The sequence below is a fragment of the Orbicella faveolata genome, unplaced genomic scaffold (assembly GCF_042242905.1).
Source record: "Orbicella faveolata isolate gen_17 unplaced genomic scaffold, um_ofav_v1 contig_12, whole genome shotgun sequence".
Taxonomy (NCBI): domain Eukaryota; kingdom Metazoa; phylum Cnidaria; class Anthozoa; order Scleractinia; family Merulinidae; genus Orbicella; species Orbicella faveolata.
Window position 1 is genome coordinate 6,350,001 of NW_028301539.1, and position 17,899 is coordinate 6,367,899.

The window sequence follows — 17,899 nt, forward strand, 5'->3', positions numbered from 1 at the left end:
TGGGTCTTTGAGGCCACAACTCAACGTCTTAACCATTAGACCATCGAAGCGCTTACCTCTTTAGGACTTGGTTTTGGGGTTGTCATCGGGAGGCAGTCCGAAATTCACGGCTTTGCAATGAGGGCAGAGTCTTTCGGAGGGTTTCAACCGCTCAGTGTGGAGGGCTTTACAGGTTCCGTGAAAGAATTGGTCGCAACAGGGTGTCAGGAAGTAGTCTCTGATACTGTGTTTGAAAGTGTATCCTTCCTTGCACCATAGACATTGAGGGTTAGGAAATCGAGACATGGAGTCTGAAAATAGAACAAAAAACAACTTTTATTGGTCATTCCACTTATTACAGGGTGGGACGTGTGCACGGTCCTATTGACCGGCGCCCTCTTTTTCTTCGGGATATCAATCAATCAATAAACGATTATTATAGTACTTTCAACCATTGTGATCAAGTAACGATGCGAGCCATGATCGACGCGGAGGACAAATTACCCAACGTGTAAATAGTGTGAAATAAAAATCAGAGTGTGTTTTTACAAAAAACTGTGTCTGTCTTTTTCTTAGTTTGGGGCCTGTCCATTAATCAGTATGGCTTCGGCGACTCCTCGTGGGTATTCGTCGATCCATTGAAAGAACTTGCAGGTACGCTTGGGACACTTGAGATAGAGCCTGTCTGGGTTGGACTGGGAGTGGGAGGTGGCTAAGACCAGGGATTTGCTGCATAGACATCGGAAACGAGCCGGGTCGATGTTCCTGTAGCAGGGGTGGGTCTGTTCTTCGACGCGTCTCAGGTAAGTGCCCACCTCTTTGACGCCACAGGTCACATAACACTTGGTGTAGAATCTGGAAGAGGGGCATCGGTAATATTCCCAGGTACCACCGTCTGGGGTTCGCACGCTTCCGTATGTCAGGGGTACCATGCAACGTGGGCAGATGGAATCTTGTGGTTTCAGTTGGTTCAGGAACTGATCGGGGTCGAATTCCTCCAACACTTGGACTTCGGTGAATTCTCCTCGGTCGTCCACTTCAGGGGGTACTTCTACGAGGTCGTCTTTCTTGAATTTGTCGAGTCCCATGGCTTCCAGGACTTGCACGGTTCGAGGAGGTGATTCACTGATCACGGTCATGCATCCGCCTTGAATGGCAGGTAGCTTTGAGTCTGTGAAGATAGAGAACGAGTTAGTATCCAACAAGGTGTTTTCACGTCGCATGGTTTCTAGGATGTGGGTGGTTTTTCGCACGTTCTTGGGGGTCGGTCTTTGCCTTCGCTTGTCATGGTTACTTTTCATTTGGCTTTTGACTTCTTGGCGTTGGATCGAAAAGGCGCTCCAGGGTCGCGAGAAGCCTTTGAGAGGGACGGTGGTCCAACTGACCGAGTCCGGGGTGATTTCTTTGAAGAGGACGCGTTCGTTGAAACGGAGTCTGGCACGAGGTTTTTTGAATAACCATCTATCTAAAGTGGATTGTAGTTGTTTACCTCCTACTTCTCTTTCCACTCTCTTGGGTAAGAGCAGTTCCAGTTTCTTTTTGGACAATTTTTTCTTTTTCCTGACGGGTTCGACGTGTGAATCCATGACGACTTCTGCTGAAAAGTGACTCGTGATGGAATGCGTTGTTCGACTTTATGGACGTTTTTGACCAATCAGTGACGTGTGGTGTGATGGGATCATGTGACGGTCTTCGTTCCGATTGGCGGGATCTGAAGTGGGCACGTGATCCGGGAAAGTACGGAGTGAAAGTGGATCCACGGCGCGGGTATAAAAGGAGCCCGTTGGACGCAGCGAATCATTCTCGACTTGCTGTTGACGCGGTGATGACCTGTAGGATTTTGGATGAGAGAGACGTGCAAGAGATCCTTGAAGATCTTAGACAACAGTTGAATCGAGCTTCTGACGTTTTGGATAGAATCGAAAAAGAAGGCGAAAGACCGTTACACGCGAGGATAATTGAATTGGAGTTACGTCTTGTCTCTCCTTTGTACTATAGGCTCCAGAGGCACTTGATTGACTGGGGTGTGCGTAGTTGCTATCCTCATTTGTCGGGCTTGGAGATCACGAAGCGAGCGGATCGAGAAGGAAAGAAGTTTAACGAGTTTGTCTGAGGGTGTCAAGATGACTTACTATAGCAACTCGAACCAGATTCGGGACCTCGTGGAACAGATCGTGGATCTGAAGGTACACACTTTAAGAGATCTCGACGCCATTCCGGATGCCAAGGTGGACCTGTACATTTTTGACAATCTCTTCGAACCGTCAGGTCGAGTACCCGATAGTCTGTGGTCTTTTCAGCTCTTGATGAGACGTCGTCCTGACTGGGGTGGTACGATTTTGGAGATGATGAAGAAGAACAAACACGTGTTTTTGTTTTTCGGTGAGTGGTGTCGCGTGATGTACCGAAGTGGTAGCGGTCAATTCAAATTCATTCATTGTAGTGATCCCACCCTGGACGCCGAGCGGGCCTGTTTGATCGCCACGGATAACCTCACGTACATGATGACCGATGCCATCCGTGATCTGTTTGAACCCTTGCGTTTCTCTCGTGACCTATCACGACGGGTGTTGGAGGCAGACGAGAGTCCCATGGTGAAGTCGTTACTGACTTTCAGCAAGGGAGATTACAAGGAAACGTGTCTGAAGTTGGAAGAGTTGATCTACGATATCATGCATCAACGTGATGTGTGGAAGGATCGGTTTTTCTTTCGTGCCATGGACACTGATCGGGAGGACCTGTGTGGTGAGTGTAAAGAGAGTATGCGACAAGCATTCTATGCGAAGGGGGACGAGCAGGAAGCCCTGAAGTGGAGACCCGGTAAAGGGGAATGTTGTTGGAGAAATTGTAAATATTATGCCATGGATACCTACGAGGAAGACTGTGATGATGAGTATGGACGAGATCTTAAGAACATGGAACATGTTGATTACTTTACAGATTCAGACTAAGTCTTTTCTTCGCCTTCTTTTTCGTGTTATCCAATCAGAGTCGATTTTTCGTAAGAACCAATCAGGCACGACGTTTTTGTACATATAAGAAAGTGTGAATAAAGAATTGGGTTCAAATCATTATGTCTCATGCTTTGAGTTGGTTGATCTCGAGAATGTGTACGACCATAGCCGATCGATGGTGTTGGACGACCTTGTGTTCCAAGTGCACTAGTGTCTACGAGCGATACGGTCAGGGTGAACCCATCCCCGACCATTTCAGCGATTCGCCCTTGGAGGTGTTTGACTATACCGACGTCGAACCCAACGTGATGCGTTTTGTGGTTTATATCTTGTGGTTGAAACGGCAACCCGATTCATTTAAGAAGTATCTCGAGGTACGGGAGCAACGTTTCGAGTTGTGGAGACAGTGCGTGTACAAACTTTATCGACTATGAAGAAGAAAGGTCAAAAGAAGAAGCAAAAGCCGCTTTCGACCGGAACGTTACTGGGACGGTATCGGGATCCTTCCAGACCCGGTAGTCTGGGCGGTCTGACGCGATTCGCCCAGGCCAATAAGATCTCGGTACGACGTGCTCGCGAGGTCCTGCAACGGGATTTGGGGTACACGTTGCACAAACCCAGACGTCGTCGTTTTCCCACGGTCCCGGTGGTGGTGTTCGGCATCGACGAGCAGTGGACGGCCGACCTGATCGAGGTGATCAATATTTCGAGGTACAATCGAGGGTATCGTTACCTCTTGACGGTAGTGGACGTGTTTTCCAAACACGCCTGGGTCCAGCCCTTGAAGAGCAAGACGGGTAAAGCGGTGACGGAAGCCATGGCAAAGATCCTGAAAGGAGGTAGAAAACCCATCAATCTCCAGACGGACGACGGGAAGGAATTCTACAACAAGACGTTTCAGGATTTGATGAAGCAGAAAGGCATTCATCATTTTTCGACGCGCGGGGATACGAAATCCAGTGTGGTGGAACGGTTCAATCGGACCCTGAAAGAACGTTTGTACCGGTACTTCACCGTGAAGAATACGATGACGTATGTGCCCGTGTTACAAGATCTGGTCCAAGGGTACAATCGATCGTATCATCGCAGTATCAAGATGGCTCCCGATCAAGTGACTTTAGCCAATAGCGAGGACGTGTGGGAGACTCTTTACGGAAAAAAGAAAAAAGGGACATTGAAGAAACCGCAACTCAAAGTCGGGGATCGTGTGAGACTGAACAAGAAGTTTCGTCAATTCAAGAAAGGGTATTTACCCGGTTGGACCGAAGAGGTGTTTGTGATACGCCGAGTGCGTCCTGGGAAGGTCACCACGTACAAGGTGGAAGAATGGGACGGCACGGCGGTCGAGGGTACGTTTTACGCGCAAGATTTGCAAAAGGTGGACGTGAAAGACGACGATCTGTTCCGCATCGACAAGATCGTCAAACGAAAAGGGGATAAAGTCTTGGTGCGATGGAAAGGTTGGCCAGTCAAGTACGACAGTTGGGTGGATAAAAAAGGCTTGTACGTGACCCAAAAGCCCAAGACGAAAAAATGAAAGACTTTTACGTGCAGTTGCTGAGCAATGCCAGCACGAGCGAGTTCACGGACAACAAGGCCAACAGTTTCAAGAACCGTCTGCCGTATCCGCTCCTGTTTGAATCCGACAAGGAATGGAAAGTGGGATTGGCGAGCGTGTCTTACCCGATTCCTCCGTCACGACCGCATCAAGTACCCGTCACTCAAGCGCACGACTTTGAAGACGACGACTATGTGTTCGGTATGGATTGGACCATTGAAACGTTCAGGTTGCTAGACGACGGGATTACGTGGCGTCCATATCGTTACCCCGTGACATTTTACGTCACCGGGAAGGAACTGAACCGTGACCGACACAAAGTGACGAGTGGTAAATCTCTCATGCAATACCTCATCCATCGTTTTCACGAACGGCTGTATCATTACATGGATCATGCGGGTGAAAGTCTGCGAGCACCGAACGGGAAAAAATACTACCCCGTGTTCCGATGGGAGGGGAACGATTTGATTATCGACAACACCGACACGTTCCTCGACGAGTCCGGAGACAGAAAACGTCCCAGAGTGTATTTTGGTACTAAACTGGTCAAGAAGTTGGGTTTGATTCGCGAGGAATCGTATTACTCCGTTCACTTGAACGTGAACATGCTCAAGATCTTTCCCGACGACAAGGTCCCGTCTGATTTCAAGAAAGACTGGACCAACCATGACAGCAATCGATCTCGTGAATTTTGGAATTTGGACAGTCACGGGACGTTACAGCTCAGTCCCTATTGCAACTGGCGCTTCAGTTACTTGGACGAGGAATACGCCAAGACCTACAATCGTGGAGTCGTCGTTCATCCGGACCTCCCTCCGCCTCGGAGTCCCATGTACCTGTATTCGAATGTGGGTCGTAGCACCATCACGGGGAATCGCGTGACGGATCTCTTGAGAGAAGTCCCCCACGACCCGACCAAGACGACGTACGAGCCGAATCAGATTCAATATAAACCCGTGCGCAGCAACGTTTTGGATATAGTGGAGGTGCAATTGGCCGAGAACGACGGACGATTGGTGGACTTTACATCGGGCGTGACGTCGGTGACATTACACTTCAAGTATGAATGAGTCTACCGACGACTTTTACGTGCAACTGATGAGCAATGCCAGCACGAGCGAGTTCCCGGACAACAAGGCCCACAGTTTCAAGAATCGTCTGCCGAACCCGTTGCAGTTGAGAGAGTCGGGCTGGAAAGTGGGTATCAGCGACCTCTCGTTTCCGTCCGCGACGCGTAAGATGGACTTGAAAGATTCTCTTCTGTTTGAAATCTGGTGGATCGACATGGTGAACGCCTCCATAAACCTATACACGCAGGTCTCTGGAGTGACGCGAGAAAGCGATTTGGAATTCACGCCTAGGACTGGTACCGAGTTACTGAACGCGATACGAGATCGATACCTGCATAGGTTGAGATCTAGAACGGATGCCGACGTGACGATGTACAAGAAAAAGAGTAAACCCGACGATCCCACCGAATTGCTGTACACGGTCATGCATCGGGCCGAGCATGGAGAATGCGTCCTGGACAATTCGAGAACGTGCCTCAGCCTCCTGATCAATGGTAAACGCGTCTACCCGCAAATGAACATCGGCATCGAATTGGCCAAGAAGATGAAATGGGTGAAGATGGGAACATTGCAGAACGGACGACCGGGTTACGTCTTGGGACCCCACCTGAGGAAAGAATTTCCCACGGAAGTCGTACCCACGGCCACGGACTTGATCATAGCGCAGAATGACGGGGACGAGACATTTTACAAGATCGACCCGGACACCTTACATTTGAGTTGTTTCATCAATTGGGTGTTCACGGACCTGGATCGCAGTTACGAGGAAGCGTTCGGTCACGAGCGTCGTTCCTTGTTCGTGTATTCGAATGTGGGACAGAGTATGGTGACGGGGAATCAAGTCACGGACCTGTTGAAACAGGTGCGTTACGATCCGGACGTGGTCGACCTTCAACCGAGACACATTCTATATCTACCGGTGCGCACGACCTTTTTGGACATTGTCGAGACGCAGGTATCTGAGAACGACGGGCGACTGGTGGACTTTGCGTCGGGCGTGACCACGATCACGTTGCATTTCAAGAAAGGATGAGTGATTTTTACGTCAGCTTACCCAGTCACAGCAGTAAGAGCGAGTTCCCGGACAACAAACCGAACCATTTCAAGATCAGGTTACCGCACCCCTTACGCCTGAATGGAGACGGAGGATGGAAAGTGGGATTGAGTAGCATCGCCATGCCGGATGCCCACGTGAGGCTGCCTTCCTTGACGCCGAACGATCCTGATAAAAAAGTCACCTTGGCCTTTTCCGCATGGAGACGCATAGAATCGACTAGCCACTACATGTATGGAGAAGCTTACTTCGATACGGAGGACCTCAAGAAGGTGATTCACAACGTGGACGGTGTTGGACTCATGAAATCCATGATCGCCTATTTCGATCGACAACGCGTCTTCAAGTACAACGGACCCAAATTAGGATCCAAATATGTCACGAGTGATGGGAAAAGAACCTACGTCAGGTTCAAGTGGGAAGGCGAAGACCTGGTCACGGACAACGAAAACATCTTACGTCCGATCAAAGACATGCCTGCATTACACATCAATGTCGACCTGGCTTGTAAAATGGGATGGCTCGAAAAGAACGGCAGCGGTTATAATCTGGGGCCTAACTTGCAGAGCGAATTCTTCAAAGATGAAATTCCCAACATTGGTGTCGTCGGGGACTTACACGACTCGGATGGATTACCTGTTTTTTGGACGGTCTCAACCTATTCAACGGGAAACAGTTATTTGAAACTCAGCATCTATTGCAATTGGCGTTTTCTGAACCTGAACAAGGCGTTCGAGGTGGTGGTGGGAAACAGGTCGCGCTCTTTGTTCGTCTACTCGGACGTGGCTAGAAGTGGCGTGGTGGGAAATCAGGTCACGGATTTACTGAGAGAGGTCAACTTGATCCGAAGAGGTGCGGGTGTCCAGTATTTCGAGCCTTACCACATTCAATATATTCCCGTGCGCAAAGACCTCATTGACATAATAGAAGTGCAAGTGGCTGAGACAACTGGAGAACTGACGACCTTTGGAGCTGGCAATACGATCGTGACGTTACACTTTAAGAAAGAATGATCGGTGGAACGCTGGTACGATTTCAGCCCGATAAAATAAAGCAATCCGGAGACGGATTCGGCATGGCTTGGAGAGGTGTCAAGAAACGCGGTCCCGGCATTCTACGAGACTTTATCACCGAGGCTGCCACGGAGGGTCTGAAAGGTTTAAATTTGGGCGGTAAGGGAGGAAAGCCCAATTGGAGAGGTGGACTCGCCGGGGTCAAGAGAGGAGCGACACGAGCCGTGAAACGTAAAGCGACGCAAGAGATCAAACGGGCGTTGGCGAAAAAAGTGAGAAAAGACCTCTTTGGAGTATGATTCCCATTTACTCGAGGCGCGTGAGACTTATCCCGATACGACGAACGTATAAAGGCGGATCGATCTTCCCGTCCCGATCAAAACGCCCGAACTATCGTTGGGTGCAGTCGGCCCTGAGACGGAGACGATGACGGACCTCGTGGCTCATGCCCGGTCGGCGGGGGTTCGTAACCCTCGCCTGAACATGTTCAGTACCCCTCCCACGGATGTCAGCATGTCGTCTCGACGTTTGGTGAGAATCAACCCGTTCAATACAGGGATCAATCCAGTGACCTTCCAAGTCGATCCTCAAGAAGACTTTATCGACTTGAACGAGAGTTTCTTCGAAGTGGAATTGACCGTCAAGAAAAGTAACAACACGAATCTGTTGACAGCGGATGTCATGGGACTCGCCAATAATCTGGCCCACACCCTCTTCAAACAGATCAATGTGAGATTGAATGGGACTCTCATCAGCCCCCAGACCGATACTTACCACCTCAAAGCCTACATCGAGACCCTGTTGAACCACGACCGAGACGACGGTGAAACGATCCTGACACCTAGTGGTTGGTACAACTGTCTCGGTGTACCCGACGACGGAGATGCCGATGAATTGACTGCCAATATGTTGGATTTTGGCACTCCTCATGCTCATTATACTGCTTTACCTCAAGATCTCAAGAACGTGGTCCTGGGACGAGCCCAGTTTCTGGATGGAGAAGCCGTGACTTTGAGGTTCAAACCTTTCCTGGAAGTGTTTCATCTCAGCAAGTTACTGTTACCTGGCGTGCAGATCCAGATCGACATGTACTTCAATGCCCCAGCTATGTGGACCATCCGATGGGACGGTGCTAGTACTCTCAGACTGACTGAAGCCGACGTGAAAGTGAGATTGTTCCTATCTCAAGTGAGAGTGACTCCCTCGGTGTACCGAGAGATCATGACCAGCCTGAAAGGTGGAAGAGTGGCCACTTACCCCACGGTGAGAGGTGAAATTCGCACTTACTCGCATCCCAACGACAATCGTCATTTTGAGTGCAGCAATCCTTTCCACAGTAAACTACCTAATAGACTAGTGGTGTTGTTGTTGAAACAAGCGGCCTTCAACGGAACCATCACCGAGAGTCCGTTCAATTTTGGAAAATTCAATCTGGCTTCCATCAAACAATTGGTGAGAGGTGAAGAGTACCCCTACGAGACCTTGGAGCTCGATCACGATGGGGACAGTAAAGATCAGAGAGGTTACTACAGATTCCTCCAAGCCTCAGGAGCGTTGTGCAGGGGAAAAGGAAACATGGTGAGAAAAGTGGACTGGGGGGACGGCAAGAGATGCAACATGTTTGTATTTGACAACACGGCCAATGGATGTTTGGACAGTCCAGTGTTGAACCCCAAGCAAGAAGGTGAACTGCGTCTGGTGATCGATTTCGGAGCCAATCCGGGAGAAAACCTGACTATCTTGTTGTACGGCGAATTCGAGAACTTGCTGGAGATCAACGAGAACCGAGTCGTCATCTACGACGTGTACCAATGAGAAGAAAAAAAAATGGAGAAAGTAGCCTTGAATAATATACAATTGGATCATTTGGCACGGACGAATCCGTCCCTACGCTGTGTCTTTTACGGCACGGTCCCTTGCGATCGGCTTCCCAGGACACTCCCCCAAGAAGGACCGACCGCTTACATCGTGAACACGGACCCTCACGACAAACCGGGCGTGCATTGGATCGCTTTGTGGGCCGACAAGAACAAGTGCGAGATCCTGGACAGTTACGGTCTACCGTTGGACGCGTACGGAACCGCCGAACCGATCCAAGAATGGTTGGATCGTCATTTCAAGTACCAGATTCACAACGGCAGGAGTCTGCAGTCCCTGTTCAGCCAGAGTTGCGGCGGTTACGCCCTGATGTTCCTGATCGACCGAGCCGAAGGTCGGGACATGAACGAGTTCTTGAATCGTTTTAAGAAAAACGAGTTTGTGGAGAACGATCGTAAAGTAGGGCACATGGTAGAACGTCTGATCGTGGACGAGTTGGCCTGGCGCAAGATTTGTAAAACCCCGTGTCACCAGGACACGAGCGGTTCCTCCCGAGGAGTGCGTCATTTGTTATAAAGTAAGCTGTTCGAAATAAAAGAGGTTCATTTTTGAAAAAGAGGTTGTGTGGTAGTCATGGCTCTTCAGTTTCAAGGGCATAAACATTTGGACGACGTGATAGCCAGGTTAGAAAAACGCTATGGAAAAGCGGGTGGAAAGACGCCTCAACCCAGTGAGGCTCATTTCAAGAAAAACCAACCGCCAAAACGACAACTCAATCTGAAAATACTTCAACCCGCCAGAAGACAAGTGTCTTTTCAACCGCCGTCCGTCCTGGACACCGGTGCATTACCGACGACGGTGACCACGCGTAGGAAACGCAAGAGAGCCGCCCCTGCCATGCCGAAGCTTTCCGAGAAGGAAGATAGGAAAAGAAGAATGAAAAAGAGGCATTGGTACGAAGACAAGTTCGGAGATTTGAGTAAATTCGCCAAGAAAAAACCTCGAAAAAAGAGATCGGCGCCTGCCAAGAAAAAAGGACGTCCCAAGAGAGCCGCTGCCAAGAGGGCCATGGCCAAGATCAGGAGTCGGGCCAAGAAAAAACCCATCTGTTTCAATCGTAAGGTCACCCTATTGGGTCTGTTGAAACGCATCCCGGCCGTCAAGACCCCATTGGCCAAGTTGTTCAGATAAAAACGGAACGTCTCGAGACCCTGGACCATTTCATGATCATGGAACGACGCAAAGCGTTTCAATTTCACACGCCGTCGAGTTTGTTGATAGCGGGTCCGTCGGGGTGCGGCAAGACGGTGTTCACCACCAAACTGCTCTTGGAGAACGGCGACTTGTTCCAACAGACACCGAAGAGTATTCATTACTGCTACGGATCGTGGCAAGACGGTTTCCAAAAGCTCAAGAAGGGTGGAGTCAAGTTTTACGAAGGCATCCCCGACAGCGAACAGTTACCCCGATGGTTTCCTGGAGGGGGCGTGTTGGTCCTGGACGATCTGATGGACGAGGGTGGTAACGACAAGCGCGTGTTGGATCTCTTCACCAAACATTCGCATCATCGGAACATCACGGTGATTTACTTGTGTCAGGATCTATTCCCCAACGGAAAATTCGCCAAGACCATTTCCAGAAACGCGCATTACATCGCGGCCTTCAAGAACCCTCGGGATCAGTTGGGGATACGAAATTTACTTCTGCAATCGTTTCCCACGCAATGGCAGGAGGTGTTGGACACGTTTCGCAAGGTCACCGATCGACCTTACGGTTACATGCTATTGGATCTTCATCCAGCCAGTCAGGACGATCAACGTGTCCTCAGCCATGTGTTAAAAGACGAAGGATTCGTCCGATGCCATCAGTTTGCGACATCATCATGTTGAGGAGCGAGGTCGAGTGGTTTCCGCTATTCATTCACCTGTGTAAAAACAGGCTCAAATACATCATGAATCCCCACGAGCTGGACTACGAACCGATGAGACAGGTCACGGAATGCGAGAGTTACCGTCAAGTACGGTCCATCATCAACGCATATAACGGTGAAGGTTTCGATTATTTGGTTCATAAACAACGAGAACTCGCCGAGAAGAAGATAGAAAGAGAAAGGTACATGGATAAAAATGAGCTCTTATGGTAGTGACGATTTCAACTTCTCGGCTCTGGAAGATTATTCGCCTTGGGGGACACCGAATCGGACGAGTACTCCGATTCCGCCTGCCGCGGGTGTGGGTGCGAGTCTGAACACGCCTCCTTCACCGCGATCGTCACTGGCGACACCGCCCCTGCCCAATGTCTCGCCCGTCGGAGTGGGCACCGCTGGCTCGGGTGCACCGCAGACCAACGTCACGGTGGGTGTCGGCAGTGCTGGATCGGTGTCGCGCGCCAATGTCACGGCAGGTGTCGGGGCACCACGAATAACAATGTCCACCCCTTTGGCACGAGCCGTTCGAGGAGGGAAACGACCGAGACGCGTCCCACGTCAAAACACACCGACGTCCTCCAGTGATTCCGGAAGCCGCAGACGAAGTAGCGCTAGTGGTAGCGGCGGTGGAAGAGGCAGAGGCAGAGGCAGAGGTGGAGGCGGAGGTGGAGGCGGAGGTGGCGGAAGTGAGTCCACTCCGCCTTCGTCGATTCGATCGGGTCGAGGAGGAGGAAGAAGAAGGAGGCGAGGAGACCGTGTTCTCGACCAAGCCCAGATGCAACAACAATTGGAAGAGATTTTACGCCAACAACAACAGACGGCCGCGGGTCGTCGCATTGCGGGCATCACGACCACCAACACGATTACGACCACCTATAAAAACGGACAACGTCCTACCGTCACACGCAATTCGACCAGTGTACGTAACTGAGAACAACAACCATGAGAAGACGCCGTCGTCGACCGAAAAGGAGAAAGCAATGGGGCGGTGCTCTTGCGAATGCCCTGTCTGCGATGTTACCCATTGGTAAAGGGGCTGCCTTGGGATTGGCCAAAGCGTTGGGTGGCCGCGCCGTGAAAACAGGCATCCGAGCTGGAACGACCGCTGCCATTGGTGGTGTGGGAGTGGGCGTGGGTCGAGGGATCCGAAGACTCGTGAGACTTAAGAAAAGACGACCCCCTCGTCGATGAAAAACCATTCGAATCAAGATGTTGAGGAGTGAAGTCGAGTGGTTCCCCTACTTTTTGTATCTATGTCGATGCTCTCGCTCTTACTGGGATGCGACCAGCATGGATCACGAAGACATGAAACGGATCGCGGACGAGTGCGACAGTTACCGACAGGTCCAGGACATCTTGAACCAATCCGTAGAAACCGCCTTCAAGGACGAGATCTGGGAATACAAGCAACAAGCTAAAAGGGTCGAACGTCCCGACAGAAAGTCAGACTACGTTTGGCACTGGTTAGAGAAGAGTCATGAATACTTCTGTCTGTTTATTGGATGAACCTTTCAACACCGTGGTGGATTTGGATTCCCTGAAACGTTTGGACGTCTTGTACGCTTTCTACCACAAGTATTGGTGGTGTCGAAGGCAGATGTTCGGTTACTACAAGTTGTGTAACGCCATTCTCAACGGACTGGCCTTACTGACGGTGGCCGTGAGTATCGTCTTGGGATCCGTGTGGAAAGATGGGTACACGGTGGTAGGAATGACGGCTTTCGCCACCTTACTGAAAGGATGGAACGATTTCAAGAAGTATTCGTTCAAGATGGACATGGCCCAATTCGCTTACACGACGTACGAAAAGACGTTGACAGAACTCAGGAACTACGCTTTGGGTGGCGTGGAGGAATTGGATGGGTTTTTGACCAAGATGCAAACGTTGGACGACGTGGTGACGGATTTTACATCTCCCACGTACGACCGATACGTTCGAGACTACGCCAAACGATTTCGTCACGTGCCGCTATAAAAAATGACATCGCGGCCAACCTCTTCATTCAGAACCAACATGCCCAAGAGGTCAAGGAGAAAGAAAGCGTCTTCGAGAAGGCGTAAAACCGCTAAAACCACTAAAAGAAGACGGTACCAAAGGGGAGAAGGGATCGGCACTGTGGTGGCGGGTTTACCCAAGGCGGCTTGGGGTATCACCAAAGGCATCGGAAGCCTGAGAGCCAAACAAGAAGCCAAACATACCAAAAGGATGTTGGAACGGATGAGACGAGGCGAAAAGTGGGATAGCAGTGGCGAATCGTTCCGATGCTCCATCATGTGAAAAAATAAAAGGACGAGACTAGCCGTCGTACACCTCACTCGTCACCATGACAGCACGGAGGAGGAGGAGACGAAGAAGGAGACAGAAAGGGGGTGATTTGGCGAGTATGATGAGAGCAGCGGGTTTGGGTTCTTTGGCTGGACCCTTCGGTTTAATGGACAAACATATCCATAAGAACAGGGGAAAGATCGAAGGAGTCTTACGCAGGATACCATTTCAAACGGCCTTCAGGCGTCGAGGAAAGCGATAAAAAGAGTACACCAATCCGCTCGTACGCATAAGTCCACGATGAAGCGGTTACGACGACAACGTCCTTTCCTGACACGCGTCCTGAAAGAAGCCAATCGAAAAAAACGTCAACGGATGTTACAAATCGCCGACAAAGATCAGATCAACGCCATCAGCGAGATGGTTCTCAATTTGCTGAAAAAGAGGATCCCCATCAACGCAACGACTTATGGGAAACTGAAAAGACATAAAAGGGTTCTGCGCGAAGTGGGTAGACGCAAAAACTCTCTCAAGCGTCGAAGAGAACATCTCCTCACCCAAAACGGAGCGGGGTTCTGGAGCGGTTTGCACGGTTGTTTCAAAGCATGTTGTGTACGGTGAAAGGACGCAGTGAGGACGGTTACCCGCTGGAGGGGATCGACGTCATACCCAATTTCCCACCGAGAGAAGACGAGTCCCACAATACCATTCCTAAACTCGTGCAGTTGTTGCAAGACGCCAATAGTCGCGAAGCCCGATGGAAAGACTCGTACGAGTACTTGAACAAGAGGTACCACGACCTGTATCAAGAATACATGGCTTTAAAGTTCGGTGACTTCTGCCAAACCTGTCAAACGAAACGAGATACCACGCCGCCCGGTGGGTGCATCGAGTTGTGCAGGGAGTGCGGTAAAGGCAAGCGAACCGTTCAAAGTCTCGAACTCGAGTTGGAAAAGAAAGACGAATCCATACGGTACTGGCAAGACTGTTACGAGACGGCCTTGAGAGAATTGTCCGAGTTTCCTGACACGACCTTGAGTCAGAAGGTATGAACGAAGTCATGATGGTGCCCGTTCAAGAATTCAATCGTCTGCAAGATTATTACAAGGGTAAGATCAGCCAGAATGCCTTGTTGAACAAAGCCGGACGTCTGGCCGCCGAAGAACATCTCATCCTGAACGACAAACGTATCCCCGACAGCATGGCCGTCAAGATGACCAAACCCATCGCCTCCGAGGAAGGGAAACTGGTGAAACGTATACGGACGGGTAAAAGCGGTCCCATCTCGTACCAGGGAACGACAGAACCCGAAGGCATGGTCGACGCACCCGTCGAAACTCTGTTGAAACAGATCCTCAAGGGAGTCAACCAACCAGCCGCAGCCCCCGTGATCATCCCGCCACAACCCCTTTCTACGACAGGACTGAAAAAGGAGCTGAAAACCCCCATACCCTCCACGTCAGGTTTTAAAAAGGAGAAGAAAACCCCCAAACCTACCATTCCACCCAAACCAGTCACGCTAGGTAAAACTCCCCTATCGTCCAAGAAAAAAGCACCCATCTCCGATAGAGCCAGACGTGTACTGAAATCACTCGGTATCGACTACGACGACGGTGGTTACAGTCCCAAAGGCAAGGCAAAGAAGTACAAGAAGGTCAAACCGTCAGCCGCAGAAAAGTTACAAGCAGGGTGGGAAGATTTCGAAGACCCCTGGAGAAGGGGACTGGACTATGACTCGGATTAAGAAGAGGAAAAAGGCACCTCCACCCCCGAGGAGAAGTACCCGACGTCGCCGTCGCCAACGAGGGTATGGGATCGACATCCAAAAATGGTTGGCCAAGACTGGGATCGAGTTTCATTGGCCCGGTTATCAGTACATGGGACCTGGTACCAAACTGAAGAAACGTCTGGCGCGTGGAGACCCCGGGATCAACCGTCTGGACCGACTGGCCAAACAACACGACATTGACTATTCCAGGGCCAAGAACTTACAGGACAAATGGGATGCCGACACTAAGATGATCCAGGCCATCGACAAATTACCCGGACGTAAAACCATGACAGAACGCATTGTTAAGAAAATCATGCAAACCAAGAAACGTTGGAAATTGTAAAACCTTTTATTGTTGTTGTAATTAAAAGTTACACACGCTTTGTTGTTTTTCAAAAAAGAGTCTCTTTTTTTTCTTTAAGACGAAAATAAATAACGTTCCAATTGATCCATAAAGTCGTTGGAGACTGGGAGATGACACAAGTTCTGCTCTACTGTGTCTTCGCGCTCGAACTGCGCGAACCATCTACCCATGTCGTGAAGCATGGATGTCATCTGATCCAGCTCCCTAGCCACTTCTACGATCCTCTCTTCCATTTCCTGTTCTTTTCGTATTCGTTTCCGTCTTTCCTGCATTTGAGTCACTCTATTTTCTTCTGCCTTTTTTCTATTTTTTCTGATTTCGGAAAGTCTCCGTTTTACAGGGTCTTCTGACTCTGACTCTGACTCTGAGCCTGATGAAGGGTTGGAGGCAGAGGAGGAGGAGGAATAAGACAATCGTCTCCCACGACGTTTCGGTGGAGGGTCTTCTGGTTCCGCTAACGCGCGTTCCAACTCTGCCACCAACCCTTCATCAGGCTCAGAGTCAGAGTCAGAGGAGGAGGAGGAATAAGACAATCGTCTCCCACGGCGTTGCGGTGGGGGTGATGCTGGTAGTGTTGCAGTAGTGGTGTTTGTGCTCTTATCGGCGGCGGTCGTGGTGGAGGCGTAGGTGATGGCGCTTTCATTAGAAGTGGCCGTGGTGATGGATGATGATGATGATGATGATGTTATCGAGCAACCCGGAAACAAACCTCTAAGAATTTCATCCGGATCATACATATCCTCATTCCTCATCTCACGCCTCTTGTCCTTGCGTCGGTCCCAACGTCTTCTTTCTTGTTCTCGAGCTTTTTCTGGGTTTTTCCTCCTCCACTCTCGTTTGTACTCTCGAACTTTGTCGGGGTTTTTCCTCCTCCACTCTCTTTTGTACTCTCTAGCTCTTTCTGGGTTCCTCTTACTCCGCCCTGGGGTTTTTGCGGTGGGCCTGAAATCGATCAACACAATACGGGCTCTAAACAGACTCTGAAGAATCTCATTCCGATCGTGCGTGTTGCCCTTCCCTTCCCAACGATTTAGTGCATCGCGCGCCATGTCGTACATACTTGTCTTGTCCTTGCGTCGAGCACGATATCGTCTCTTCTGTTCTCGAACTTTCTCAGGATTCTTCTTTTTCCACTCTCTTACAATCTCTCTTGTTTTCACTCTCTTTCGTTTTAACGCTTCGGTGGAGCTGGCAGGCATGGTCTTTCGTAATGGACGGTCAATACAAGTTCTAAAATGGGTGTGGAAAAGGTCATAAGATTATTCATTAATATCTCAGCAAATATTTACAGGAGAATAATCTACTATATCTCATTTAAAAGAGCATAAAAAATACTCTCTAGAAAAAAAGTTTTCCTTCATGGAAGCTAGTAGTAATTTTTAAACAATTTAAATAAATTAAACTTCACAAAAAAAAAAAAAAAAAAAAAAAAAAAACACACTCCGATTTTTTTATTTCTAATAAAGGCAGGGTGGCGCAGTGAAAGCGCGTTGGGCTCATAACCCAGAGGTCCGAGGATCGAAACCTCGCCCCGCCCATTTTTAATTCACATTTCTTTTTACACGTTTGGTAATCTAAAAAAAAAAATCACAAAAAAAAAAAAAAAAAAAATCTCGCATTTCCGTCACCATGGCAACAGCCAGTTGAATATTAACTCGAATCGAGTTACGCGTCTTTTCGAAAAGTGTGTTTACTCAACAAAACGAAGCTTTTTTCCAAAGTTCCTGAGCTCTACGATCCCAAAAACGATTCAAGACACATAATTCAAGAATTATTTGAGATTGCAAACGGAAAAACGGCGGTCCGAAGGGAATTTGAATTTGAATTTGAGTAGCACATGGCGAAGGTCATGCAAGCTCACTTACCTAAAATTTTCGCTTCTAATTTCTTGCTAACCGTAAAATTACATTCGTATTTACTTCAAATTTCTTGCTAACCGTAAAATTACATTCGTATTTACTTCAAATACCTTTAGGACGTTGAAATGATGCACTTGACTTGACTTGACTTGACTTGACTTGACTTGAGTGATTTCGCAATGTCGTCGTCATGTAAGCCACATTGAAGCATTCCACGTGAAACTAGTCATGTGAAGATCGGGGACGGCGCGGATTCGCCTTATAAA

General features: G+C 49.3%; 4 protein-coding genes and 1 non-coding gene across 5 annotated transcripts in view; 3 read left to right on the forward strand and 2 right to left on the reverse strand.

Moving 5' to 3' along the window:
* Trnah-gug (transfer RNA histidin (anticodon GUG)) overlaps nt 1-50 on the reverse strand; it is a 72-nt gene extending 22 nt beyond the window's left edge. Inside the window, exon 1 of the tRNA in view lies at nt 1-50. This exon is cut by the window's left edge and continues 22 nt beyond it. This is a non-coding gene — a tRNA (tRNA-His).
* Nucleotides 51-2,102: 2,052 nt separating this feature from the next.
* LOC149116305 (uncharacterized) lies at nt 2,103-3,362 on the forward strand. Its single transcript, XM_089282248.1, has one exon. The coding sequence runs from the start codon at nt 2,103-2,105 to the stop codon at nt 2,928-2,930; it is 828 nt and encodes a 275-aa protein (XP_089138374.1). The 3' UTR covers nt 2,931-3,362.
* A 1,013-nt stretch (nt 3,363-4,375) lies between these two features.
* Nucleotides 4,376-5,659, forward strand: LOC149116306 (uncharacterized). The gene has a single exon (XM_089282241.1). It carries the CDS (start codon nt 4,467-4,469, stop codon nt 5,559-5,561), a length of 1,095 nt encoding a protein of 364 aa, XP_089138367.1. The 5' UTR covers nt 4,376-4,466; the 3' UTR covers nt 5,562-5,659.
* A 1,981-nt stretch (nt 5,660-7,640) lies between these two features.
* LOC149116307 (uncharacterized protein F54H12.2-like) lies at nt 7,641-9,560 on the forward strand. The gene has a single exon (XM_089282239.1). It carries the CDS (start codon nt 8,055-8,057, stop codon nt 9,441-9,443), a length of 1,389 nt encoding a protein of 462 aa, XP_089138365.1. The 5' UTR covers nt 7,641-8,054; the 3' UTR covers nt 9,444-9,560.
* A 6,180-nt stretch (nt 9,561-15,740) lies between these two features.
* Nucleotides 15,741-17,351, reverse strand: LOC149116308 (uncharacterized). The gene has a single exon (XM_089282240.1). The coding sequence runs from the start codon at nt 16,971-16,973 to the stop codon at nt 15,828-15,830; it is 1,146 nt and encodes a 381-aa protein (XP_089138366.1). The 5' UTR covers nt 16,974-17,351; the 3' UTR covers nt 15,741-15,827.
* Between the last annotated feature and the right edge of the window lie 548 nt (nt 17,352-17,899).